Here is a 27,925-nt window from a genome sequence, read left to right as displayed (position 1 = left end):
AGATTAGTCACCCGGGATAAACAGGCCATTCATTTTCTTTGAATTGGTTTTTGGTTTTCACAGCATGTGACCTGACTTGCTATGATTCTCATAACCTCAGTAATGTTTCTACTCTTGTTATTTCCCTGCTGAAAAGGGACACTCAAATGATGCTATTGGTCTCACAATGCACTATAATGACCCAGGCCTATAATGTTAGCTACCTGAGAGATGGCCACGCTCAAATTGATGGGCAATGCCGCACAAGAAAAATGTGAAAGTTCAGGAGCATAGAACCCTGTAATTCTTAGGTCCCATGAAACCAAGTAAACACGTTGATCAAATATTGAATTATTGCTGAACTGTTTGTGCTATAGCCTACATAGATGATGATGATGAAGAAGACCACAGACCATATCCCCCAATTTTGATCAATGTAATAATGAATATGTCATATTTCAAATACTAGAATAAAACTGTTTTCACGCCTTGGTTAGAATATTTGTCGATGGCGAATACATATTGATTTGGGTAAAACATAAATATCAACGCCGTTCACATTTCTTCTTATTACACTTCTGATGACGTAGAGACTGCCAGTAATTCAGATGACTTCCAGTTCAGCTCTTCTTTTGGTAATTTCTTCTCCCGCTGCAAGGTCATGCTTGTAAATGCAATTTTCCCTACGCACGGAGGGAGTGTGATTTACATGGAACAGCCTCCATGTCGCGCGCAATGGACACTACACCCACAACCTCCCTTTAGCTTTAATCCCGCCTTCTTGCAATATCCTACACAAAGATTGGACGAAATTGTGTACTCGTCTTCTGTTGCATCCTAGTTATGTCAATCAACGCTTTCTTGTCGTTTGTCAGCACTCATGTTGGAATTGGAAAACTAAGGGTCTGTGTGTACAGTACTGCGACATTGAAGTAGGCTAAAGTTACTGTAGTTGTGATTGTTAGAAATACAGTTTGGTTAAAAGTTCTCGATTGTCCTGTACAATAAGACATTTCGTTCTGGTGGTTTAAGGGTGGTGGCTGGCTACGATTTGACGGGATCATTTTTCTGACACTTTCCCGTGGACAGTAGGGTAAGTAGGCGGTCGCAGACCACTTTGCTTTGTATCATGTATACATCATATTGTGGTTGGGCCTTGAGAGTAAAGTTTAAAAAAGTGTTACACAACACATTATAGTTGTGTGTAGTGGGCGAGCAGCATCAATGTATTATCAGATTGAGAATCTCACTCGACACAAAGTAACTGGAGCTACGTCCTCCATGCTATTACATAAATCGCCAAAAGTTTAATCACACTGTTTCGCAAATAGATTAGGCCTACCAGTCGTTGCAGCTGTTGTTGGTTATACGTTTGCTTTCAAAGGATAGCATACGCCGACCGTTTATGCCTAATTATTGTGATGATGTGCTGGCCATTTCTTCAAGGATGATATTGCACATTTTCTGAAGTTGCGAGTGCAACCATGATGGGATGCTGACTTCGGTCAAAGCCACATCCAGTGGTGCAGGACGTGATGACCACTCATGTGGGCATGTCACGGCCATTTGATCCATCAAACGGTGCTTGGGAAAGTCGTCACGTCAACCATGCATGCCTCCAGGTTTGCAACAACCAGTCTACAGTTTGAGGGATTACAAACACATACAGCCAGTGACGTGTATTAATGGGTGCCAAGGGAAGGCCAAAAATGACTGATAAAAAAACAAACATAACAACTGAGTTCGTCTCTGTTTCATAATTTTCCTACGTTCAGCCTCTTGCGAATTGAATCTAACAGGAAGAATGCGTAGAGCGATCAAAACAGCGTCTGGCCTCGCTTGACAAAAAAAGTATAAGCAATTAGCCAATCAGCGTTGAGTTCAACTGTGAATGGTCCTGGCGCACCCCCTTTCGTTAGAAGGAGGGTGAGTCAACATGTTTTTCTACTTGCACGAAGGTGTACACACACACAGAGAGAAATTAGAACCATAGACGGCTTACTTTAATTGGACTAAATTGTTTTTGGTATCTTTTAGTTGTCACTGATGATGTTGAAATGTTGCTGGAATTGTGGGGGCAGCTACTGTTTTCTTTGTGATTTGCGGTAACTGGTTTTAAATCAATAGTTGTTTAGTGGTCTGAAAATGTCGGAAACATTAACTTGCTTGACCATGCTGTAGGTCATGTTACTGTACATGCAATATGCTTTGTGGATTTCACTGGACAGAGGTAGCTAACCGGTTTTGTGATAAAACAAAGGTGTGGTTGAATTTATTCTGCCACTGTGTCTTCTTATTGTCTCGGGCCTTTAGGCCTACAGTACCAGTCAAAAGTTTGGACACACCTACTCATTCCAGGGTTTTCCTTTATTTTTTACCATTTTCTACGTTGTAGAATAATAGTGAAGACATCAAAACTATGAAATAACACATATGGAATCATGTAGTAACCAAAAAAGTGTTAAACAAATCAAAATATATTTTATATTTGAGATTCTTCAAAGTAGTCACCCTTTGCCTTGATGACAGCGTTGCACACTCTTGCCATTCTCTCAACCAGCTTCATGAGGTAGTCACCTGGAATGCATTTAAATTAACAGGTGTGCCTTGTTAAAAGTTAATTTGTGGAATTTCTTTCCTTAATGCGTTTGAGGCAATCAGTTGTGTAGTGACAAGATAACCCTATAAAAGACCAAGTCCATATTATGGCAAGAACATCTCAAATAAGCAAAGAGAAGTGACAGTCCATCATTACTTTAAGACATGAAGGTCAGTCAATCCGGAAAGTTTCTTCAAGTACAATCGCAAAAACCATCAAGCGCTATGATGAAACTGGCTCTCATGAGGACCGCCACAGGAAAGGAAGACACAGAGTTACCTCTGCTGCAGAGGATAAGTTCATTAGAGTTGCCAGCCTCAGAAATTGGCAATTAACTGCACCTCAGATTGCACCTCACAGAGTTCAAGTAACAGGCACATCTCAACATCAACTGTTCAGAGGAGACTGTGTGAATCAGGCCTTCATGGTCTAATTGCTGCAAAGAAACCACTACTAAAGGACACCAATAATAAGAAGAGACTTGCTTGGGCCAAGAAACACGAGCAATGGACATTCGACCGGTGGAAATCTGTCCTTTGGTCTGATGAGTCAAAATTTGAGACTTTTGGTTCCAACCGCTGTGACTTTGTGAGACGCAGAGTCGGTGAACGGAGGATCTCTGCATGTGTGGTTCCCACTGTGAAGCATGGAGGAGGTGGTGTGATGGTGTGGGGGTGCTTTGCTGGTGACACTGTCAGTGATTTATTTAGAATTCAAGGCACACTTAACCAGCATGGCTACCACAGCATTCTGCAGCGATACGCCATCCCGTCTGGTTTGCACTTAGTCCCACTATCATTTTGTTTTTTTAACAGGACAATGACCCAACACACCTCCAGGCTGTGGAAGGGATATTTGACCAAGAAGGAGAGTGATGGCGGGCTGCATCAATTACCTGACCTCCACAATCACCTGACTTCAACCCAATTGAGATGTATTTGACCTTTTATTTAACTTGGCAAATCAGTTAAGATCAAATTCTTATTTGCAATGACGGCTGACCCCGGCCAAACCCTCCCTTAACCCGGACATGGCTGAGCCAATTGTGCGCCGGCCTATGCGACTCCCGATCACGGCCGGTTGTGATTCAGCCCGGGATCAAACCAGGGCCTGTAGGGACACCTCTGGTACTGAGATGGTTTGGGATGAGTTGGACCGCAGAGTGAAGGAAAAGCAGCCAACAAGTGCTCAGCATATGTGGGGACTTCTTCAAGACTGTTGGAAAAGCATTCCTCATGAAGCTGGTTGAGAGAATGCCAAGATTGTGCAAAGCTGTCATCAAGGCAAAGGGTGGCTACTGTGAAAAATATAAAAGAAATGTTGATTTGTTTCACACTTTTATTTGGTTACCACATGATTCCGTATGTGTTATTTCATAGTTCTGATGTCTTCACTATAATTATACAATGTAGAAAATAGTCAAAATAATTAAAAACCCTGGAATGAGTAGGTGTTAACTTTTGACTTGTAGTTTACATATCACGGTCGCAAGGCAAATGAATTAACAGGTTATAGAGCAAACAACTCAATTATCACAACACATAGGTTGTGATATGGCTTTTTTCCTGGCTTGGCTTCCCGAGTGTTTTTACACACACACACACACACACACACACACACACACACACACACACACACACACACACACACACTCTGTTCTCATGACATCATTGCTCACAGAATGGGGGACTGGGCAGAAAGAAGCACATGTAAGAAAAACCATGTGCCAAATAGGATGTAGTACGGCTTAGTGGGGAAAAAGTCCCTACATGCATACAATCGTCCTATTTGTCATCATTAAGTTGTTTACATAGCATTGGCGAGTGAATGTAAAACTGTAAGGTTGTCACTGATATTGTTCCTTGTCTTGTCCCATGCTCTAATGACACTGCATCAGGAAACACTTACCGGAATAAAGTAATGCATTTTCCTGGAATCTCTTCCTCAAATAATGTTTCCATTGTTCAATGTTCTCGTTTAGCTTTTGTGGTGTTTTTATGAGGGTGCTTTTATGATAACTCAAAGGTGTTTTTCTCTTGGTGTTTCCTGAATATTATGTCTAAATATCATTGTTTTAAATTGCTGGGTTTATAAAAAAAAAACCTGGGCCCAGTTTATCTAAACATTTATTCCAGAACAAAATTATCCTGTGTTGTCAAATTTCCCCATTTTCAAATTTGTTCGCTGTTTAAAAAGACACAAAGACAATATTTCAGCCAAATGTTATGGTATCATATAACATGATCTGTGTTGTAGCATATGATGTGGTTAGAGATTTGCTTTCATTTTGTCTTCAAACTACATCCAAAAATGAGGACGGACCACATCTGAAGGGGGAGCAAAACACAGGATCATTTTGATCTGGAAAAGCTGGGCCCTGGTGACTTAAAAGAAAGGCAACTGCTTACTGCATTGAGTCAGACTTTGATACTGTAGTGATGTGTAGAAATCTGTCATACCTTCTCTCTGCCTGAGTTAGAGAAATATGGGGTTTAACAGTTCACCGCACAACAATGGTACAATGACAATGCTAGTTTTTAGAAAGTAAGATACAGTAACATTAGTTCTGTTACATAGAAAGTACTAGGCCCATGACCATGTGGCTGCTTTCATGGCCCTCATGACTGACGCTTTCTAGTAAAATTGTTATCTTTAGCTGAACAATGCAGACTAGGTTCCTTTTAAAGGCTGATCCCACCTCCCGTACTGTACAGTGTACAGTACACCACACTCTTTTAGACAGTGTTTAGACATGCAACAAATGTTTTTATGGTGTAGCCTACCCATAGTGGCTGCAGAGAGATACTGGTGATTTAAATGAGTGCTGCCTTGCTGCAGTATGGAATGTTTCCTGTTCTTGAGACCTACAGTTCTCTCAACACAGGCTCAGTGAAAGTCAGTTCATGTTGACTTGCTTCTGTAGGCCAAGGCTGTAGAGATCCCCAGGCCTGTCTGGTGTTGTGCCACTGTTCACACAGCTGTGTTGTTAACCCTGGTGTAGCTCGGTGTTTCTGTGGCTCTGTCGTCTGCCTGTGCATTCCACGCCACTCTGTAATGGGAATGATGGGACAAGTGCTGCTCAGACAAAAGCTCTGCTCTTTTTTAGTTGTGTATGGCGAACTATAGTGAAGCCAGCAATCTTTATAAGCACTGGTACTGCCCACTTTGAATATGATCTGAATCGAGTGGTGTTGTCATAGGTTCCTTTTCATTCTCTTGAGTGTGACTGAGTATCATTCTGAAATCCTTTCTGTAGTTAGTAAAAGATACGGTTTAGTATTTCTAAAAAATAATTTTGTTAGTCTAATTTGATCTCTGAGAAATTAAGCTAATTGATCGCACCCAAATTGGCCATTTTTAAACTTTTTATAAGATTCAGATAATAGTCAAATATAGTACCCAACATCTGATTTGGACCAAACTTCTTCCTACCAATGAGTAAGACATGAGAAATCCCCCCCCAAAATTGCCAGAAGCTACCCATGGATGCAGGGTCCGGTTGAACGAAGGAAGTTTCTGCTTTTTAGTTGTTCATCTATCTTGTGACCTATATTTTATGGGTTTTGACTGGGTTGTCACCTGTTGCCAAAGAGTTGGTTGTTTTGAGGTACTGTAAATTACAAGCTTAGCTGTTGATTAACTAACATGGGATCCATTTAAACCCATGCACTTTGTATGACTTGAGGAAGTTGAAAGAAAACAAGTAATTGAATGGAAGGTGACAGTTTGGGTTTTGACACTGATGATGAGTCAGCTCAGCTGCTTTGTGTTGTGGTTTGAGTCTTGTTTTTGTATGTAGCACAATCTCACTCCAGGGGTGTATTCATTACGCCTTGCAATGGAAACCGTTTACCGTTAAAGAACCAAACGGAAGCAAACAAAGCAAACCAAACCAAAAGTGTTTGCAACAGAATCAGCGTAATGAATACACCCCAGGCAGGGTGATGCACCTGTTTCCGTCAGTGTAGTGAAAGAGGAATGAGGAAAGGTGACATGTCTAACATGTGAAATGAGTAGGGGTGCCCTCTAACTTTCCTAGCTTTCCTTTTCTCAAATAACCTTGTAATGTAGTGGACCCTCCCAGCAGAGTTTAGTAGAGCCCTGGGACGACATGTCACTCTAGCCTAAGCTCTCTCGAAATGAGCACCTGAACAAACCCTGGAGCAGGTATTCAACCAATATGAATGTCACTCCATAATCAATACATCTCAATAGTTTAAACATCAATGGCCAATACATAATACATCTTAACATATCAGGACATATTTATCACACACAGTCAATAGCGATATTAGGAAAACGCCCCTCAACATAGAACATACTAATTACCGAGCATGCAAACCTGCTAGGTATATATGCAGACGTGACCGACCCTGTCGCACTAGTCTGAACCCGCGGTGGTGAGTGCAGAGCCCTATACTACGTACCTGGTTTGAGGAGTTAGCAAGAACTTTGGTCAACTAAGTTCATCTCGAGATAACCAGTACCACGAAAGTGGCTCACGTTTTAATCAGGCGCAGTGCTGTGAAAAAGTATTTGCCCCCCCTTTCTAATTGTCTCTACTTTTGCATATTTTTGATACTGAATGTTATCAGATCTTCAACCAAAACCTAATATTAAATCAAGGGAACCTGAGTGAACAAATAACACAACAATTACATATTTAATTTATTTCATAAAAAAAAGTTGTCCTGTGTGAAAATGTAATTACCACCTTGCACTCAGTAACTGGTTGTGCCACCTTTTTAACTGCAATGACTCCAACCAAATACTTCCTGTAGTTGTTGATCAGTCTCTCACGTTGCTGTGGAGGAATTCTGGCCCGCTCTTCCATGCAGAACTGCTGTAACTCAGCGACGTTTGTGGGTTTTCATGCATGAACTGCTCGTTTCAAGTCCTGCCACATCTCAATTGGGATAAGGTCTGGACTAGGCCATTTCAAATGTGTTGCTTTTTAGCCGTCTTCATTAGAGGTCGACCGATTTATGATTTTTTCCCCAACGCCGATACCGATTTACTGGAGGACCCCAAAAAAGCCTATACCGATTTAATCGGACGATTTTAATCGTAAGTTTTATGGGGGGGGGGGGGGTTAGAATTGAATGTATTTATTTGTAATAATGACAATTACAACAATACTGAATGAACACTTTTATTTTAACTTAATACAATGGTTCAATAAAATCAATTTAGCCTCAAATAAATAATGAAACATGTTCAATTTGGATTAAATAATGCAAAAACAAAGTGTTGAAGAAAGTTAAAGTGCAATATGTGCCATGTAAAAAAGTCTATTTCTCTCTATACCATTTGTATTTCGTATACCTTTGACTATTGAATGTTCTTACACTGGCAATACTAAAGTGCAACAGTATAGCTTTCGTCCCTGTCCTGTCCTCGCCCCTACCTGCGCTTCAGCTCACAGACGGTTATACTTTTGACTCATCTGTCCATAGAATATTCTTCCAAGAGTCTTGATGATCAACCAGATGCTTTTTGGAAAACTTGAGTCAACTTTTTGGATGAGTCTCAACCAAACACAGCATTCCACAGTGAGAACCTCAACCTCATGTGGTTTGGCGATGCTTTGCAGCCTCAGCACTTGGGCGACTTGACTTAATAGAAGGAACCATGAATTCTGCTCTGTATCAGAGAATTCTACGGGACAATGTCCATCCGTCTGTAAGCTGAAGCGCAGCTGGGTCATGCAGCAAGACAATGATCCAAAACACACAATCAAGTCTACATGAAAATGGTTAAAAAGCAACAAATTTGAAGTTTTTGAATGGCCTAGTCAAAGTTCAGACCTAATCCCAATTGAAATGTTGTGGCAGGGCTTGAAAACTCTCAAATGTCGCTGAGTTAAAGCAGTTCTGTGTGTAAAAAAATAAATAAATGGTAATGACAGAATGCATTTAACTTCACGCACAGTAATACTTTTGTATGACTTCAAAGGATACTTTGTCAATGTATCTACTTCTCCAGAGTCAGATGAACTCGTGGATACCATTATTATGTCTCTGCGTGCGGTTTGAAGGAAGTTGCTAACTAGCTGTAGCGCAATTGATAACTAGCGTTAGCGCAATGACTGGAAGTCTATGGATATCTACTAGCAAGCATTGGCTGCAGGCTGACTTCGGTTGTCAATTGGACGGTGTTTCCTCCGACATATTGGTGCAGCTGGCTTCCGGGTTAAGCGGGCGGGTGTTAATAAGTGCATTTTGGCGGGTCATGTTTCGGAGGACGCATGACTCGACCTTCGCCTCGTTGGGGAGTTAAAACGATGAGACAAGATCAAATTTGGGGAGAAGAAGGGGGTAAAATACAGCAACAAAAAATCTTTAGCAAAAGGTACAGTGGGGAGAACAAGTATTTGATACACTGCCGATTTTGCAGGTTTTCCTACTTACAAAGCATTGTAGAAGGTCTGTAATTTTTATCATAGGTACACTTCAACTGTGAGAGACGGAATCTAAAACAAAAATCCAGAAAATCACATTGTATGGATTTTTAAGTCATTAATTTGCATTTTTATTGCATGACATAAGTATTTGATCACCTACCAACCAGTAAGAATTCCGGCTCTCACAGACCTGTTCGTTTTTCTTTAAGAAGCCCTCCTGTTCTCCACTCATTACCTGTATTAACTGCACCTGTTTGAACTCGTTACCTGTATAAAGACACCTGTCCACACACTCAATCAAACAGACTCCAACCTCTCCACAATGGCCAAGACAGAGAGCTGTGTAAGGACATCAGGGATCAAATTGTAGACCTGCACAAGGCTGGGATGGGCTACAGGACAATAGCCAAGCAGCTTGGTGAGAAGGCAACAACTGTTGCGCGCAATTATTAGAAAATGGAAGAAGTTCAAGATGACGGTCAATCACCCTCGGTCTGGGGCTCCATGCAAGATCTCACCTCGTGGGCATCAATGATCATGAGGAAGTGAGGGATCAGCCCAGAACTACACGGCAGGACCTGGTCAATGACCTGAAGAGAGCTGGACCACAGTCTCAAAGAAAAACCAATAGTAACACACTACGCCGTCATGGATTAAAATCCTGCAGTGCACGCAGGTCCCTCTGCTCAAGCCAGCGCATGTCCAGGACCGTCTGAAGTTTGCCAATGACCATCTGGATTATCCAGAGGGAGGAATGGGAGAAGGTCATGTGGTCTGATGAGACAAAATTGAGTTTTTTGGTCTAAACTCCACTCGCCGTGTTTGGAGGAAGAAGAAGGATGAGTACAACCCAAGAACACCATCCCAACCGTGAAGCATGGAGGTGGAAACATCATTCTTTGGGGATGCTTTTCTGCAAAGGGGACAGGACGACTGCACCGTATTGAGGGGGAGGATGGATGGGGCCATGTATCGCGAGATCTTGGCCAACACCTCCTTCCCTAAGTAAGAGCATTGAAGATGGGTCGTGGCTCCGGTCTTCCAGCATGACAACGACCCGAAACACACAGCCAGGGCAACTAAGGAGTGGCTCCGTAAGAAGCATCTCAAGTCCCGGAGTGGCCTAGCCAGTCTCCAGACCTGAACCCAATAGAAAATCTTTGGAGGGAGCTGAAAGTCCGTATTGCCAGCGACAGCCCCGAAACCTGAAAGGATCTGGAGAAGGTCTGTATGGAGGAGGAGTGGGCCAAAATCCCTGCTGCAGTGTGTACAAACCTGGTCAAGAACTACAGGAAACGTATGATCTCTGTAATTGCAAACAAAGGTTTCTGTACCAAATATTAAGTTCTGCTTTTCTGATGTTATTCAAATACTTATGTCATGCAATAAAATGCTAATTAATTACTTAAAAATCATACAATGTGATTTTCTGGATTTTTGTTTTAGATTCCGTCTCTCACAGTTGAAGTGTACCTATGATAAAAATTACAGACCTCTATATGCTTTGTAAGTAGGAAAACCTGCAAAATCGGCAGTGTATCAAATACTTGTTCTCCCCACTGTATATGCTTGTTCACGCTAGCAACATAACAAACAATGGCAAACATTTGCAATTTATCACTGGTGCTCTCCAGTGTACACCATCACAAGCTTTTTTGTGTGATCTTGTGGCTCTAAACCTCTGCTTGCATTAGACAAATGATTTGACTGACTTCATCATATTTGTGGAATCGACTGGAATTATAAAATGTTATTTGTTGGCCTTATTCCAGTCTGACAGGAAGTGGACAGGGTAAGGAAAGTAGAGGGGAAGTAAACCAGGATTGCAATCAAATCTACCAATTGCCAATAAAAGCAGTAAAGGTCACAGGCAATTTCAACTCATTGTTTCACCTGCGTAGGACAAGAGGAAGTGACATGTTTATAAATGAGGATTCATCCCAAATGGCAACCTATTCTCTATAGTGTACTACTTTTGACCAAGGCACAAGACAATCTTGCCATTTAGGACGCAACCCTAGGTTTCTCTGCCAAGCAAAATGCGGTCGGAGCATGTTTGTTCACCTGTTATCCAAGGAATTGAGTCTTTGTGGTTGGATAAGTTCTGTTCTCTGAATCTGTCAATGGAGCACATCAGATATGAGGACGCAAAGCATGGAAGAAATATCAAATCCCATGATTTTAAAATGTTACCCTAACTATACAGTTTGCTCCTCTGTTTCTCTTCTCAATTTCCTTACATCTAGCCTACAGTACAAAATGGTCTTGCTACTGTATAGGGAATTGTGATCAGGACAGTTGTAGCCTAACCACCACCTTGCAAGTTATTGTGCATTTGAGCTACTTGGAGAACGCTGTTCCTTCCTGTGTCCAGTAAAATGAGAATGGTGGCAGATGTTTGCTGATGACTGTGTGATCTCTCAGGGCTGGGGGATGCTCTGTAGTTCTCTACCTTTTCGCTGGTTGTAATTAGGATTTTGTCAAGGCTTTCAGGAAGTACACTGTCATTTAGGAAGAATACCAGGCCTGGGTTAGCATGGCTGCTCAAATAACTCACTGAAATCATGACGCTGTTAGTGGAAAATCACTTTCACTTTGAAAATATAATTACACTGTTATGGAAGGAAGGTGGAGCAGAAACCTTTTTGTGCTAACATGCAGACGATGTCATCTGCATTACATGGCCTACATAATTCAATGGTTTGTTGACGATGACAACAGTGACATTATATTCAACTGGGAATGAATATCAATGATGTGATTCCTGTTTACTTTGAAGTCTGAATAGTTCTCTTGTAATGCTGAATAAATCTGGTAGCATCAGACCTGGGCTGGAGGGAGACCAAAGGGTTTCTATCTGGCTCACCTCGCCCAACACCAGGGTTTATTTTGGTCTATGTTTCTCGGTGAAGGCTGTGTTGAGTTGAACAGGATGTCTCTGTGTTTATAGGAAGCTGGCTGAGGTACCATCAGATACCTTTGTCTTTGGTTTCTGAGGTTTTCCTGTCAGGGTGAATATGACGTGTCTATACACGCTCTCGTCAAATTCAAGACAATCGGAGTTAAAACAAATCAAATGATCAAGGTATTGGAAATGTTTCAATGTAGAGACATACTGTACGATGGCCTCAAGGTTTCGTCCTGCGTTGGCTAGCTGTCAAGAGCCGATCATTGTCTCGAGACCACAGCTGTTCCCCTCATTAGTATCTAGCTTCCTTGCGTTCCATTTCTCTCTCAAACTGTTTCCTTGTGTGTGTCCTATACAGGGTTGTGGAGGCAGCCGGCAGCATGGCCCAGTGGAACCAGTTGCAGCAGCTGGAGACCAGGTATCTGGAGCAGCTGTACCACCTGTACAGCGACAGCTTCCCCATGGAGCTCCGGCAGTTCCTCGCCCCCTGGATCGAAAGCCAGGACTGGTGTGTATTTTCCTAGTTCCTGTTGTTCACAACATCACTACAGAATGGGTACCTAGTACCTACGGTTCACTAACAGCACTGCTGCTGGCAACACTCGGGCAGGATGACGTGGCTCGTTTGTGGTGCTTGCTCGTTCTGTTTGTTAACAGTGGGGAAGGAAATATGTCATCCGCTCACACTCATTGTTTTCAAAAATGTTGACTTTAGTCATTAGTGTGGCGTTCTACAATCGTTTTGATTTATTTTGAAGTAGCATCAACAACTTTCTAGCTAGACTGTTAGCAGGGAACACGTCAGGGAACAACACACAGGAAATGATTGACCTCATTGGCATCTCATGATGGCAAGTTGTCAGTTCTGCCAGGAAAAAAGGGTACTTCCATATGAATTCAATTTCTTTTTAATAGCACCCCTTTCGATTCGAACAAAACCTTCCATACACATTTTGCACATTGTGGAAGTGGTCAGAAAGTGACTTTTTGGACCTGAATGCCAAAACCTTCAAGGGGTTTTAAGGTTCTCAAAGTTGACCTATTTTGCATACCCCACCATACCATGAGACACGTTTTCATCACTGGAAAAGATAAACGGCGGAGATTAATTTAAAAGCTTACGAACAGGGTTGTCAAACTATTTTATCATTTCATTTTTTAACCTTTAACGTCAATTATGAAAAAACGCGTAAACTCCAGTGTTTTTTCATATTCGCATATGTTTTGGCTAAGAACATATTTTACATAACCTAAGGTTTTTACGTTGTGCCGCCATTGGTTGAGACACATGCTCTTGAATACAGGGTGGGTGTCATGTTTTGGCTGATAAATGTGCTCAAATGGTACCATAAAGATAGTTGTAGGTCCACCCATCAGAGAATCTTGACTTAATGGGAATATGTTTAAATTATACTGTCAATCATCCATAAGAAACCTATTGAAATATACATAATAGAATAGACATTACCATTTTGACATTCGTTGGTGGGTGGACCGGCAGTCATCTTTGTGGTAGTAATTACACTGAACAAAAATATAAACGCAACATGCAACAATTCCAAAGATTTTACTGAGTTACAGTTCATATAAGGAAATCAGTCAATTGAAATAAATTCATTTGGCCCTAATTTATTGATTTCACATGACTGGGAATAGTGATATATCTGTTGGTCACAGACACCTTAAAAAAAAGGTAGGGGCGTGGATCAGAAAACCAGTCAGTATTTGATGTGACCAGCATTTACCTCATGCAGCGCGACACCTCTCCTTTGCATGGAGTTGATCAGGCCATTCTATTAATTCTATTTCTAGGATTGAAATGACACTCACCCTGTATTCAAGAGCATGTTGTGTCTCAACCGATGGCCAGCACAACACTAAAACCTCAGAGGATCTAAAGTAGGGTCTAAGCTACAACGTATGTGAATATGAAAAAAATCAGTGTTCACATGTTTTTAGGTAATTGATGTTAAAGATAAAAAAATATATTGTTTTTATTAATAAAACAAATAAAATAATAAACAATTGTTTGACAACACTTTTTTAAATTTATATCAAACTCAACCGTTGATATTTTCCAGTGATGAAGACATGGATGTCTCATGGTGTGCTGGGGCATGCCAAATGGTTCAACTTTGAGCATGTTATGGCATTGTTTTGGCATTCAGGTCCAAAAAGTCACTTTCTGACCGCTTCTTCCATTGGCAGACATGTATGGAAAGTTTTGTTTTAAGCAAAAGTGATGCTGTCAAAAAGTGACTTCAAGTGGATTTACCCAAAAGCTATTTCAGTTCCCAAACTTCCTTGTTACTGTAAAAGTCTGCTCCTTATGCAAATATCTTTCAATCTTTCCTGCCAAATGGTTCTTAGTTTCATACCAAAGCAAATTAGATTCAGTGGGTCATATTGTCATAGATATAGAGATGTATAGATATATCATGGATATCAGTGCATTCGGAAAGTAGTCCGGCCCCTTTCCCTTCCACATTTTGTTACGTTACAGCCTTATTCTAAAATGGATTACATTAAAACATTTCCTCATCAATCTACACACAATACCCCATAATGACAAAGTAGATTTTTAGAAATGGTCGCTTATTATAAAATAAATAAAACTGAAATACCTTAACATTAGTATTCAGACCCTTTGCTATGAGACTCAAAATTGACAGTGCATGTCAGAGCAAAAACCAAGTCATGAGGTTAAAGGAATTGTCCGTAGAACTCCGAGAAAGGATTGTGTCGAGGCACAGATCTGGGGAAGGGTACTAAAAAATGTCTGCGGCATTGAAGGTCCCCAAGAATACGGTGTCCTCCATTCTTAAATCAACAAAGTTTGGAACCACCAACTCTTCCAGGAGCTGGCCTCCTGGCCAAACTGAACAATCGGCAAAGAAGGGCCTTGGTCAGGGAGGTGACCAAGAACCTGACGTTCACTCTGACAGAGCTCTAGAGTTTATCTGTGGAGATGGGAGAACCTTCCAAAAGGACAACCATCTCTGCAGCACTCCACCAATCAGTTCTTTGTGGTACAGTGGCCAGATGGAAGCCACTCCTCCGTAAAAGGCACATGACAGCCCGCTTGGAGTTTGCCAAAAGGAATCTAAAGGACTGTCAGACCATGAGAAACAAGATTCTCTGGTCTGATGAAACCAAGATTAAACTCTTTGGACTGAATGCCAAGCGTCACGTCTGGGGGAAAAAACAGGCGCCATCCCGACAGTGAAGCATGGTGGTGGCAGCATCATGCTGTGGGGATGTTTTTCAGGGACTGGGAGACTACTCCGGATCGAAGGAAACATGAGCGGAGCAAAGTACAGAGAGATTCTTGATAACCTACTCAGGACCTCAGACTGGGGCGAAGGTTCACCTTCCAACAGGACAACGACCCTAAGCACACAGCCAAGACAACGCAGGAGTGGATTCGGGACATGTCTCGGAATGTCCTTGAGTGGCCCAGCCAGAGCCCGGACTTGACCCCTAACAAACATCTCTGGAGAGACCTAAAATAGCTGTGCAGTGATGCTCCCCATTCAACCTGACAGAGCTTGAGAGGATCTGCAGAGAAGAATTTGAGAAGCTCCCCACATACAGGTGTGCTAAGGTTGTAGCATCATACCCAAGAAGACCCAAGGCTGAAATCACAGCCAAAGGTGCTTCAACAAAGTACTGAGTAAAGGGTCTGAATACTTATGTAAATGTGATATTTCAGTAAAAAAAAATATATACTTTTGCAAACCTTTTTAAAAACCAGTTTTTGCTTTGTCATTATGGGCTATTGTGTGTAGATTGAGGGGGGGAAAAACAATTGAATCCATTTTAGAGTACGGCTGTAACGTAACAATGTGGGAAAAGTCAAGTGGTCTGTATACACTGCGTTCGGAAAGCATATCATATCTTATCTGTGGATTTATTTTTTACAATGTGTTTGAGTAATAACTAGAGATATGAACATGTATTAGAGGCTAGGTTATACTATAGGTTGTTCTCAATACCCTACCTGGTTAATTAAATAAAGATAATAAAAGAAAAAAGGCATAAGCTTTCGCTAAACCACTCTCTATATGCGCTATGCAGGGCGTACGCAGCGAACAAGGAGTCCCACGCCACGCTGGTGTTCCACAACCTGCTGGGGGAGATTGACCAGCAGTACAGCCGCTTCCTGCAGGAGAACAAYGTGCTYTACCAGCACAACCTGCGRCGCATTAAGCAGCACCTGCAGTCCAAGTACCTGGAGAAACCTATGGAGATCGCCCGCATTGTGGCCCGCTGCCTCTGGGAAGAGCAGAGGCTGCTGCAGACCGCCACCACCGCCGCACAGGACGGAACGACGTCTCACCCGTCTGGCACTGTGGTGACGGAGAAACAACAGATCCTGGAGCACAACCTGCAGGACATCAGGAAGAGGGTGCAGGTGAGACTGCATGTTTAGTCCAAAGAATATGTGGTTTTACACAGGCATGTTATTTAATACCTCATTTGATTTACATGCTTTGCTTTTTTACTTTGCTATAGGATATGGAACAAAAGATGAAGATGCTTGAGAATCTCCAGGATGATTTTGACTTCAACTACAAGACCCTTAAAAGTCAGGGTGGTAAGTTTCACTTTTAATATTACATACAATTCTAGATTTCTTTTTATAGAATTCTATCGGAATTTATGGATAGGATATGAATCTGTTAGAGGCTCTAATTTTATACTCTACTACTACTATTTATTTTGCTTGTTCTTGTTTTGAAACTCTGGGCCGCCATCAAATACTACCAAATATCACTGACTCTTAAATCTACAGATAACCCACCCAACTCCTCTCCTATTTGCTCAGAGTTGTCCCAGGACATGAATGGGAACAGCCAGGCGGCAGCCACCAGGCAGAAGATGTCTCAGCTGGAACAGATGCTGAGTGCTCTGGACCAGCTCAGGAGGGTAGGCCTCTTATTCACCCCTCCTTAGTGTCCATCTGACCCTACATCGTACACCCCTTCTTGGAGGATCCTAATACCCTGAATCAGGATAGTCTGCGATAAGTAGGCTAAGCTAGTTGACATTCTGCTCGAACCTCATACGTGTGTGCAATAAATTACATAAACCTGCCTATTTACATGTTTGTTGAATGGTAAGCTGTAGAATTGGGTTAGTCATTCTCTAATTCTCAGCAGCAAGCTCAAACTGTCTGCCCCAAGCAGGCCTGCTTCCCTATCCGTTGCAGCCCCGACATAAACGTTTGGACTCAGCAGCAGTACCTTTCACTACACATGCAGAGATCTGTATGTGTGTTGATATTAATGTGTGCTCGATCATTCATTTTCAATTGAGTTAAATTAATATTCATGCTGCTGTCAGGCACTAGATATTTATGAGCGAGATGAGGAGGGTGGTAATAGCTGTCAAATTTTGGAGAATGTGGGGCCGGAGAGTATTTAGTTAAACATTTCCCAGAGTTCAAAATTGTAAAACAAATTCACTAATCATGTTGTCTAACATGATAATCATCCTAAGAATCATGCGCGAGGTATAATCGTACCTTCGACGTTCGAGAACCGGGCCAGCAACCGGAGGGTTGTCGGTTCGAATCCTAGTGCTGGTGTGGAGTGAGATGGCAACCGGAGGGTTGCTGGCAATCAATATCTCCGGTGCAAGGAAAAACTGCTCATTGGGTGCTGCACTGTGGCTGATGTCCATCTCGTGTGGATGAATAAAATATATCTTAAAAGTAATTCCAGAGCCCCCTGAATAGCACTTTAACACTGGTTATATCAGTGTCTGAAGGATGTGCTGTTGTCCCTCTGTTGTAGCAAATTGTGACTGAAATGGCAGGGCTGCTGTCAGCCATGGACTTTGTCCAGAAGAACCTGACAGATGACGAGCTGGCTGACTGGAAGAGGAGGCAGCAGATTGCCTGCATCGGAGGACCACCCAACATTTGCCTGGACCGCTTGGAGACATGGTCAGTTACCATTAGTAGCCTTTACTTTCCACGTTAAAATGATTTTATGTGCCCTCCTCATGACCGTACACCATCTCCCCCAACACTCATGTAGAGTAAACGTCAGAGTGGCGAAGAAGGAGAAGTTGCTGTTATTGGTAGTCAATACAAGACACCATAAGATTAAATTGTAGTTCCAAAAGTGTTTAACAAACAAAGTAGCACTGCCATAATGAGGGACCTAGATTAACCTTTGTGACCTCTAGGATTACTTCCCTGGCTGAGTCTCAGCTGCAGATCCGCCAGCAGATCAAGAAGCTGGAGGAGCTCCAGCAGAAGGTGTCCTATAAGGGAGACCCCATCATCCAGCACCGGCCCGCTCTGGAGGAGAAGATAGTGGACTTGTTCAGRACCCTCATGAAGAGGTGGGGAGCTTCTCCAGATCGTTTGGATATTTATTATAGGATTGAATTTGCATAATATTCAGATGTTTTGGATACATGGCATAGCCTTTGGCAAATATGGAGATATTTTGACATTTTATTATGATGGGCATTAGATGAGGCTTCAGAGTTTTGTCTATCACAGACTTCCACCATTGTGCTCTAATGCACCGCCTCTTATCTGGTCRTTGTGTTGCAGTGCGTTCGTGGTGGAAAGGCAGCCTTGTATGCCCATGCATCCAGACAGACCACTGGTCATCAAGACAGGTGTGCAGTTCACCAACAAAGTCAGGTAAGAGGAGCTGCGGGACTCAATGCCACCAGTTGATGACGATGTTGAATACAAAACTGCCTTATTTGATGTCTTTGGCGTTTGCTTTATGTGCTCTCACCAAATGTTATTTTCCAAATCTTTTCTCTCTTTTCAGATTACTGGTGAAGTTTCCAGAATTGAATTACCAGCTGAAGATCAAAGTTATTATTGAYAAGTGAGTTTTGCATGCCTTGCGTCCATCACTCCCACGATCATGTCCGATTTGCGTGGAACACCACGATCGACTCAGTCCCAGGGAAGGTGAATTGACCTCTGTTGTTTGTTTCTCAGGGAATCTGGGGACGTGGCTGCCATTCGAGGGTAAGTGACTTTTTTATGTTACGTACCCTCTGTCTCCTAAGCTATCAATCTTAGAATGTCACTTTTGCCATGGAGCCTGTGAATAACTTGCCCCACCTGCTCTACCCTGCTTCTCCCAGGTCCCGAAAGTTCAACATCCTAGGTACCAACACCAAGGTGATGAACATGGAGGAGTCCAACAACGGCAGTCTGTCAGCAGAGTTCAAACACCTGGTGAGTGGCTGTCTGTCAGTATAGTGGTGAGTCTAGTGTGGTACTGTACAGTATGTGCCTTGACTGATAACTGCCCTTCTCTTTCAGACCCTGAGGGAACAGAGGTGTGGCAATGGTGGCAGGACCAACAGTGATGTGAGTCCCACACTCAATCTTGAATGCTCCTTTTCTTATGGTGACTGATGTGGCTATACTGTTAACTTAAACTTATCATTTGGGGAATTGATAGTACCCATTGTCATCAGTATTGATAGTAGCAGTAGCATCAAATCGACCTATAACCCTGACTGTCCTGTTCCTCCCCAGGCCTCCCTGATCGTTACAGAGGAGCTCCACCTCATCACCTTTGAGACMGAGGTCTACCACCAGGGCTTGAAGATCGACCTGGAGGTGAGACCTAGCTCAGCTCTCTACCCGTGTGCACACGGGCTGCTTGGGGAGTTGCTGTTGTGCTTCCTGACTCCCAGGTGGTCTTTGTCAAGTCTCATTATGGCGACACCAAACACTCAGCATGTAGTCCCCTAACTCCACCTTAATCCTACGTCAGCAGTAATTGCATGGAGATTAGATATTTAAGGCCACGAGTTAGCTCTGCCACACACGCGAGCCAATAGACAAAAATAGTCATTATCATTAGCTTGATGGTGCCCTAGGCTTCCAGGGGCCTGGCTCTGCTCTCCCCATGCACAGAATACCAATGAGCTGATTCAGTAATCACACTTGTTCTCCATGCTTTCCCTACTGTTGCTTCTCCTCGCCCCATCATCCCTCCCCTCAACCCCCGGCCGGTGGAGCGTGTCCAGGGGTAATCCGTCTCTGACCTGCTCTACACCTCCCTTACCACCACCATGGTTCCTCCCTCTGATATCACCGTAGCTAGTCCAAGCCCCCTGCTGGGACACAGGAATCATTCATCTAATGGTTATGTCCTGCAGGGCTTAGTGCTTTGTGTTGAGCTCAACACTGCGGCGATGCCCCACCCTGAACACAGCAGTGTGAAAATGCATTAGCCAGGATAATTAACACATTAGCATTGAGAAATGGAGGGAAATTAGCGTGCGTGCGTTTGAGTGAGAGGGTTTGRCACTCCCACGTTGTGAAATAATTGATCACAACACTCCGTCTTCTATAAACGACACCATTTAGCGAGGCGAGGGGTGCTGCTGTGTGATTGAAGACTTAATTCTGAGTGAGGGACTAAGCACTCCATGTCTCTGCCATCTCACTCAGGACACGGACAGCTTTTCCTCCCGTACGGCCGACCTACTTTGTCACAGCAATCCAAAGAATAATAGTATTAAATGAATGTATTAAATGGCATTTCATGTCAGACTTGAATAGAATGACCGAACAACCTAGGTTAGTTTTGAAAGCCTGGCAAAAGGTGCTTCTGCTCCATACGTATATCCTAATTGAGCCTACGTCCAGGTTAACCATTCTTCATGCGTTTTCTCTATGGTCCATTAGACCCATTCTCTACCAGTGGTGGTCATCTCCAACATCTGCCAGATGCCCAACGCCTGGGCCTCCATCCTGTGGTACAACATGCTGACCAACCACCCCAAGGTAAGACGGCTAGCGCCACCTCGCGTCAGACCGCTGTCCTGTAACTTCTGKCCCCCAAATACAGTCTCATTGATATCATCTTTACTGTGGCATGCCTTCTTTGCATTGGCATCTGTCATGAAGAGGGTTAAAATGTGTGTGAAATCCAGCTTGACCTCCTCTTCCTGTTGTCATGTCCTATAGAATGTGAACTTCTTCACCAAGCCTCCGGTGGGGACGTGGGATCAGGTAGCGGAGGTGCTGAGCTGGCAGTTCTCCTCCACCACTAAGAGAGGCCTGACCATCGAGCAGCTCACCACCCTGGCTGAGAAACTACTAGGYGAGGAACCTTTCTGTCTGCAACTYTACCTTCATCTGGAWTRGATGGCTCCAWAGSAATAGAATGATGTCTATCACAGAACATTGAATGAGAGTCGGAATGAGTGTCCAACTCCAGTAAATATATTTCTATGGATGGTCTGTATGGCGTCAATGCCTACTAAATGTGTTTGTGTTGTTCGTCTAGGGCCGTGTGTGAACTACTCTGGATGCCAGATCACCTGGGCCAAGTTCTGCAAAGTATGTCCTTGCCCAATCAGTCTCTATTGATGTGTTGTTATAGCTATCTATCTGTCGTAAACAGCTTCACAGTTTGAATTGATTAGTTCCTCCTTTGTCCTTCAGGAGAACATGGCGGGTAAAGGCTTCTCTTTCTGGGTATGGCTGGACAACATCATYGACCTGGTCAAGAAGTACATCCTGGCTTTGTGGAATGAAGGGTGAGAGGTCGCTTCTGTTTGTTWACCGACTTGTTACTGGAACAGCTGGGCAAAATCCAAGTTGGAGGGAGTTGAGTTCATGACATTGAGTTCATATGAGCACTGCTGAGAACTGTAATACTGAGCCGTTGAACCCTAGATAGCGGGAAACTGGATTGAGGAGGAGTACAGGTTTTAGGCTTAATGCACAAGTGTCAAGTTTAATGGAGTTAAATTGTCTCCCTTTCAGTCTTTCTCTATCCTATCCGGTGTAAGTGACCATTAGAAAAAACGGCATATTTTTCTCTCTGCTCTCTTTCGGTCTGTGCAGGTATATTCTGGGTTTCATCAGTAAGGAGAGGGAGAGGGCCATCCTGAGCCCTAAGCCTCCTGGCACCTTCCTGCTGCGCTTCAGTGAGAGCAGTAAGGAGGGAGGCATCACCTTCACCTGGGTGGAGAAGGACATCAGTGGTAAGAGGACAGTGTGTTGGGCTGGCTGGCGCTCTGTCTGTCTTTGTCGCTTTTCTATTGTGCATGTCATTTGGTCTTTGTCTATGTTGCACATTATTTAGTTTAATCTCATTATTGCTCTTGTGACATGGTTTCATATCTCTCTCATTCTCTCTGTGTGTCTGTAGGGAAGACTCAGATCCAGTCGGTGGAGCCTTACACCAAGCAGCAGCTCAACAGCATGTCCTTTGCGGAGATCATTATGGGATACAAGATCATGGACGCCACCAACATCCTGGTGTCTCCGCTGGTCTACCTCTTCCCAGAGATCCCCAAGGAGGACGCCTTCGGGAAGTACTGCCGACCGGAAGCTGCTCCAGAGGCTGAACTCGGRGACCCGTGTAGTAGTAAGTCAATCAGGAAGTTGAACATATTGTCATGAAAACTGTGGGATGAGTTAATGGAAGAGGATCTGGAAGTACCTCCATAATRAATACTTCTTTACCGTTTTGGAGGTTGGTGCTTTGTGACATGGGGAATATTTTGATCTGTGTGTAAGTTAAAACGTGTTCTGGTTTTCTCCCACAGCCATTCAACCATACTTAAAGACAAAGTTCATCTGTGTAACCCCGTAAGTATCCACTTTCCTTGAGAGCTGTTAGTGTTCAATTCCCTCATAGGAGTTAGTTAATGCTCCTAAGTGACTTCACACTAGGTTGTGTAATGGAAACTGGGACAGTCATATTGCAAAATTTAGATTTTTTTTTCTTTTTTTCTACGAAATGTTTGAGTGTCCTCCACAACATCCCCTTGTTGGCTTCGTGTAAGGGGGGGCGGGTGGGAGTTTTACCCTGGAAGAGTGGTTCCCAGATCGTTCCTATATAGTCATCACCAACAAACTGACTGACGGATTCACTATTAGTCAGTGTCTTTCCCTTATTTATACAGTCGTTGGTCTGGCCTGGGGACAGTAGAACAGGAAGCACAGGACTGTAGGCAGGCAGGAGCAAAGTGTACACATCTCTCTAGACAAAGCAGAGTGGAGGAAGCAAGTAACGATCCCCAGACAAGCATACAGATCACTGATACGAATCGCTCAACACAACACCACTAATAGAACCAAAGAGAGAGCTTTCCTTGCACATCTAAGGGAACAGACAGAGTGTGTGTGAGGTGTTCTGAAGCCCATGCAGTGCTCTCTATTCCGGGACGGAGAGGGTGTGTATGAGTTTAGCAGAGGGATCAGAAGGGTGTGTATACTGGCTAACCCAGAGGTGGAGGTACTGTTTTCGGGGGGTGTAGCAGCGTTGGAGAGGTTTGCTCAGTGAGAACCTGACCTGTCTCTGTAGGATTAGATGAGTATGTGTACTACATAGGTAGAGGTGTCTGTTGGGGTGGAGGGGGGGTGTTGGAGAGAATTGCTCAGTGAGATCCTGACCTGTCTCCGTAGGTGCCCTTCCGTGTTCATGGACTTTCCGGACAGCGAGCTGCTTGGGAACGGGATATTCCCTGGGTAGGCAGTGGGGGGGCATGTAGGGCTGTGTGTGTGTGTTTCTCTACGTGTGTGTGTGAGGGTGGGTGAGACTCAGACAAGGAATGGAGTAATAAGTCTCTCAGCCTCCTCATTTAGACCCCCCTCCCGTTTTGTTTCCAACTCACTGCCACTCTCCTTGGTTCTAACACCAGAGCAGCTTCCAGTCATATTGTATTCAGACATATTGAGTTGGGTTCATCCTACTTGAAGATGGCTTCCCTTTCCCAATCACATCCTCAATAGATCATTCACCTTTCAAACTCCCTGTAAGTCTACGTACTGGTGTCATGACCACTCCATTACAATCAGTCCACACTGGCCATGTGTAGTTTACAGCTTGATAATGGTATCAAAACGGTCCCCACTTCAGTCCATTATGAACGGGCTAGAACAGCAGGAGGGGAGAAGAGGCTGTGGATTGATAGGCTGTAGACTGAAGGGCTCATTAGAAGTGCCTTCAGTGGAGATGAACTCCTAAAGCCCTAAAGTTGGTCCTTCCTTTAGTTCTCCACCGCGGGAAGTTGGTGTCCCCTTAATTGGGGAGGACAGGCTCGTGGTAATGGCTGGAGCGTACTCAGTGGAATGGTATTAAATACATCAAACGCATGGTTTGATGCCACTCCATTCGCTCCGTTCCAGCCATTATTATGAGCCGTCCTCCCCTCCTACACTGTTCTCCACATATGACTACAGTAGTAGGTTGTTGTGAGACGTCATGCACTTCTTAGAATAGAATGTCGGTCGGGTGTAGAGGGTTTTGGTGTGTTTCTGCCCACTGGCCTGCTCTAACAAACTAGATTGTCTAGAATACTTGTCATTAACATTCCCACTAACTAACTGCTCTCCTTTCCCCCTTTCTTTCTGCTACTGTCGTCTAACTTCAGTCATTCGTTGTTCAAAAGGAAGCACATTGACACATAGTGGCTGAACTGTCCTAACCTGTCACTAATCCGACCCAGTCAACACTGAACTGCTTGAATCATGTATTTAAACTTGTAATACTGTGTGTACATGTAATAATGTGGAGTATTGTCCTCATCTATGGTGACATAACAGCAGTGATAATGATGAAAATAACTTGCGCACTGGCAGTAGACTTGACAGTTAGCTTATCGTTTGTGGTAAAAAGGACATAGAGATCTAATCACTATGACGTCTGTATGTGTGTTAACATATAGTCTTGGTTTTCTCCCTCTTATCCTGTATTGTCTTGTTGCAGCACCAACTCTGGTAACACCAGTGATCTGTTTCCCATGTCCCCTCGCACCCTGGACTCTCTGATGCACAACGAGGCTGAGGCCAACCCTGGCCCGCTGGGTAAGTCCTGACAGACACTAATACACACGCGCACACACACATGCACATACTCGTACTGTGCTTGCATGCGAAGCAAGGTTTAACTTGTTTTAATGGCAGCCCTCTTGCTTTCTGTCTTCCCAGACTCCCTCACTCTGGACATGGAGTTGAGTTCTGACGTGGCGTCACCCATGTGAAGAGACTAATGAACCAGACCAATTTTAAATATTTTAACTCCCCGTTTTCTTAAAAAAATATATAATCCACAGTTACCTCTGTCCCATATTGTGAAAGGGAACAAGATACATTACATTCTTTACCTTTCACCTTTACGCCTCAAACACACCTACAGTGTCATTGTGCTAAATGGTACGCAGCATCATCTGGATATGTGTGCAACAAATGTTCAACATTCACCTTCTGCTACCTTTTCTGTCAAGCCGTCGACGCATAGTTTTATGCATACTTTAGATGAAGGCAAATGCAGCGTTCCATTGGAAATGAATGTACTTTTGGTGTACCAAGATGCAATGACGCTATCGGTGTGATCGAGGCGTTGGTGTCAATGTTTTTGAAAAGCCACGTCTCAGTCCCTGTGGGTGTTTCACAAAGTACCTTATTTAAATTGTAGATTTTTTTTAATACAAAAGTATATTTTTGTTTCCTTGACTTTCTTTTAAAATGGTTTTGATCTCAACCTTCATTTATGAACCAGCGCTTTTGTTTTTATAAGAATGCCTAAAAAGGAAGATTGCAGTCTAGCTTTTCAAAGATAATAAGTTATTATTTGTTAGCGTCATAGTTCTCAATTACCTATTCTATGATAAACTTTTTGGTAGTCCGTCTGTCTGTTTGTGTCCCATGTCATTCTCTATTGAAGGGGACACCTGTATCTTTATTTTTATTTGATTGAGAAATATCCTGGTCCATTCTTTCCGGTTGTATCTTATTCCTTATTACAAAAAACCTGTATCTAGAATCTCACTGTGACACAATGAGTCAGTAATATGATGTGTTTGTAAAAAACAAGATGAGAACCAAGGTCACTGGTGAATTTGTTAATTGAACATTCATTCATATAGGTAATTTATGTGAATGGTGCTGGTTTTTGTTTTAGGTGTCTGAAATGGCATTGATAATGACAGGATATTTCTCTTACCTTCTCTCTTCTCAGCCTGGGCTCAACCCCGCTCTCAGCTGGCAGGCAGCATGTCTCAGTTGAAGGGAAAATACTGATTCCTTCCCTGGATTGTAGAGCACGTTGATGTTTGTCATGAATATTGCCCTGAGCAATTTCCGCTAGCTGGACCAGCTGCAAATTTAAAATTGGCGATGTAAACATTTACTTTTTTCCTTTTAATTTAAGGTTAGGGTTAGGCATTATGGTTAGCAGTGTGGGTTAGGTTTGGGTTTAAAATACAATTTTATGACTGTGGCTGTGCCAGCTAGTGACCACTGCAGAGCTGGCTCCAGGGCAAGATTGATGACAATGAATGCCAACCTGCTATTGTAGATAGAAATGTACATTATTCTTTGGTGTTTTGAATTCATACACACCCCCTTGTCCTTCATAGTTTGTCATAATGAGAATACCACTTGTTGTTTTCATTAAACCATCAAAAATCAGATTATCATTGCAACAGTACTGCACTAGTCTGTGCCTAAATGGTTAAGGTAGTGCCTATCTCATACCGTATTAATGATTTATTTTAAGCTAACACTTGTATGTGTTGACCTGGGTTTTTTTGCAGTTTGCATATTGTTAGTATCAGTTTCTAATGATATTTCACTATTCTGTTTGACTGTATATGGGTATCATGTGATGCCACATCATAAACAACCCAACACTTGTCCATCACTTCCTGAGTTAAGTGCTCAGTTGAATCGGTAATTGAGTTCACTCTGTAGATGTTATTTGAAAAAAAGCTATCTGTAAATTATGCTGCAACTAATCTTATATTTGTTTAAAAATCATAAAAAGAAAAAAAAATGTATCTCTCATGGACTCATGTTTGCCTATCTTGTTATGCGATTTTCCATGTTTGAGGTCTTTTTTTTACCGGTGAGCCAGTTGCATAGCTTAAATGTATCTGTACATATGCGTTTGCAAACAACCTATTCATAGGTTGCACCTCCGTCACTGTCGAATATGGTAGTGAGGTGAAGCCCACTGGCGGGCAGTGGAGGAGATGGATTTTTGGGCGAAATTTTGCAAATTTTCTCATCGATTAAATATTTGATCTCAATACAGTTTAATGTTACTAAAACTAGAATATGTTTTGAGTGGACTAAGGTTTGTAGACTTTTTACCATTTTAAAACTTTTGCAAAAGTCGCAAAAATTTAGGAAGAGTGCAAAGGCGAATTGAGTTCTGCACACGCGCACTTCAAAGTAGGCGTTCCCTAACGGAAATATGCAGATAATGCTAGAACGCGCCAATAGGATCTCACTAGCTCGTGCTTAGCTCTGCCCACCTTGCTTGTTTTGCCCGCTGGCTCATTTGTTCCAATTGGAAACGACATGCTGGTCTATCTTGGTTTAGTTGTAAAAAATCTTTGATGCTCTAGAGTGGCGATAGCCTCCGTCCAGAAGGACTGACCTTAACTACTGTTTAGTCTGAACTACGCTATAGTGTCTGGAAATAAGATGACATTGCTGAAGTAGTCATATTTAGTAAGAAACAACTGCAAGCATTATCATGTCAATTTTACTTTAGGCAGTGTTATCATTTGCTAGCAGTTAGTCAAAAATGGCTAACAACAATGGTAATGTTAGCTAGCTAAAATCCGGTGTCTCCCTTCAACTTTAGCTAGCTAACGTTATATTGCATCTAGTCATTCTGGGGACATCACAATGATGACAAAAGGTTTTCCTACTAATTATTTTGAATGTCGTTGTATTTCAAAGCAACTGTAATGCACTTGACAGAATCTTCATCGGTGCTCATTGACGAGGCATTGAGTGGAATGCTCAGTTGGACATCAATCCAAAACGGAACATGAATATGCACAAGGACAATTATTTATCTACACATCATTCGTCTCCTGACTGCATATCCTCTGAGTATTTACCTAACTATTAAAACACATATTGCTTAACGCGCCCGCACGATTCACGGTCGGTAGAGTTCGTGCATATTATGACGATTACATTTTGTGATGTTTTGGACTTCGGTGAGAGATTTTTCGGCTGTTTGGGCACAACATTTTGGGGGGAGGCAAACCGAAGTTCGGA

At 42.8% G+C, this 27,925-nt stretch overlaps 1 protein-coding gene across 7 annotated transcripts; it reads left to right on the top strand.

The window, feature by feature from the left end:
- The first annotated feature begins 833 nt into the window (after window positions 1-833).
- Window positions 834-26,690, top strand: stat3 (signal transducer and activator of transcription 3 (acute-phase response factor)). Of its 7 annotated transcripts, none has more exons than XM_070449617.1 (23): window positions 834-1,072; window positions 12,248-12,397; window positions 15,967-16,303; window positions 16,405-16,486; window positions 16,685-16,818; window positions 17,688-17,839; window positions 18,085-18,243; window positions 18,461-18,553; window positions 18,690-18,749; window positions 18,866-18,895; window positions 19,015-19,108; window positions 19,196-19,243; window positions 19,415-19,498; window positions 20,576-20,674; window positions 20,858-20,994; window positions 21,181-21,232; window positions 21,338-21,432; window positions 21,743-21,882; window positions 22,050-22,268; window positions 22,450-22,492; window positions 23,312-23,374; window positions 24,615-24,712; window positions 24,812-26,690. In XM_070449617.1, exons 2-23 carry the CDS (start codon window positions 12,270-12,272, stop codon window positions 24,886-24,888), a joined length of 2,424 nt encoding a protein of 807 aa, XP_070305718.1. In that variant the 5' UTR covers window positions 834-1,072; window positions 12,248-12,269; the 3' UTR covers window positions 24,889-26,690. The 7 variants fall into 7 exon arrangements, with proteins under 7 accessions (XP_070305718.1, XP_070305721.1, XP_070305723.1 ...); XM_070449622.1 differs by having other exon boundaries at window positions 835-1,072; window positions 16,718-16,818; window positions 24,836-26,690; XM_070449619.1 differs by having other exon boundaries at window positions 835-1,072; window positions 16,718-16,818.
- The last annotated feature ends 1,235 nt before the right edge of the window (window positions 26,691-27,925 follow it).

Source organism: Salvelinus sp. IW2-2015, linkage group LG20, assembly GCF_002910315.2.
Source record: "Salvelinus sp. IW2-2015 linkage group LG20, ASM291031v2, whole genome shotgun sequence".
Classification (NCBI taxonomy): Eukaryota; Metazoa; Chordata; class Actinopteri; order Salmoniformes; family Salmonidae; genus Salvelinus; species Salvelinus sp. IW2-2015.
The sequence above is the reverse complement of the archived record's forward strand: the minus strand, read 5'-3'. Positions and strand labels throughout refer to the sequence as shown.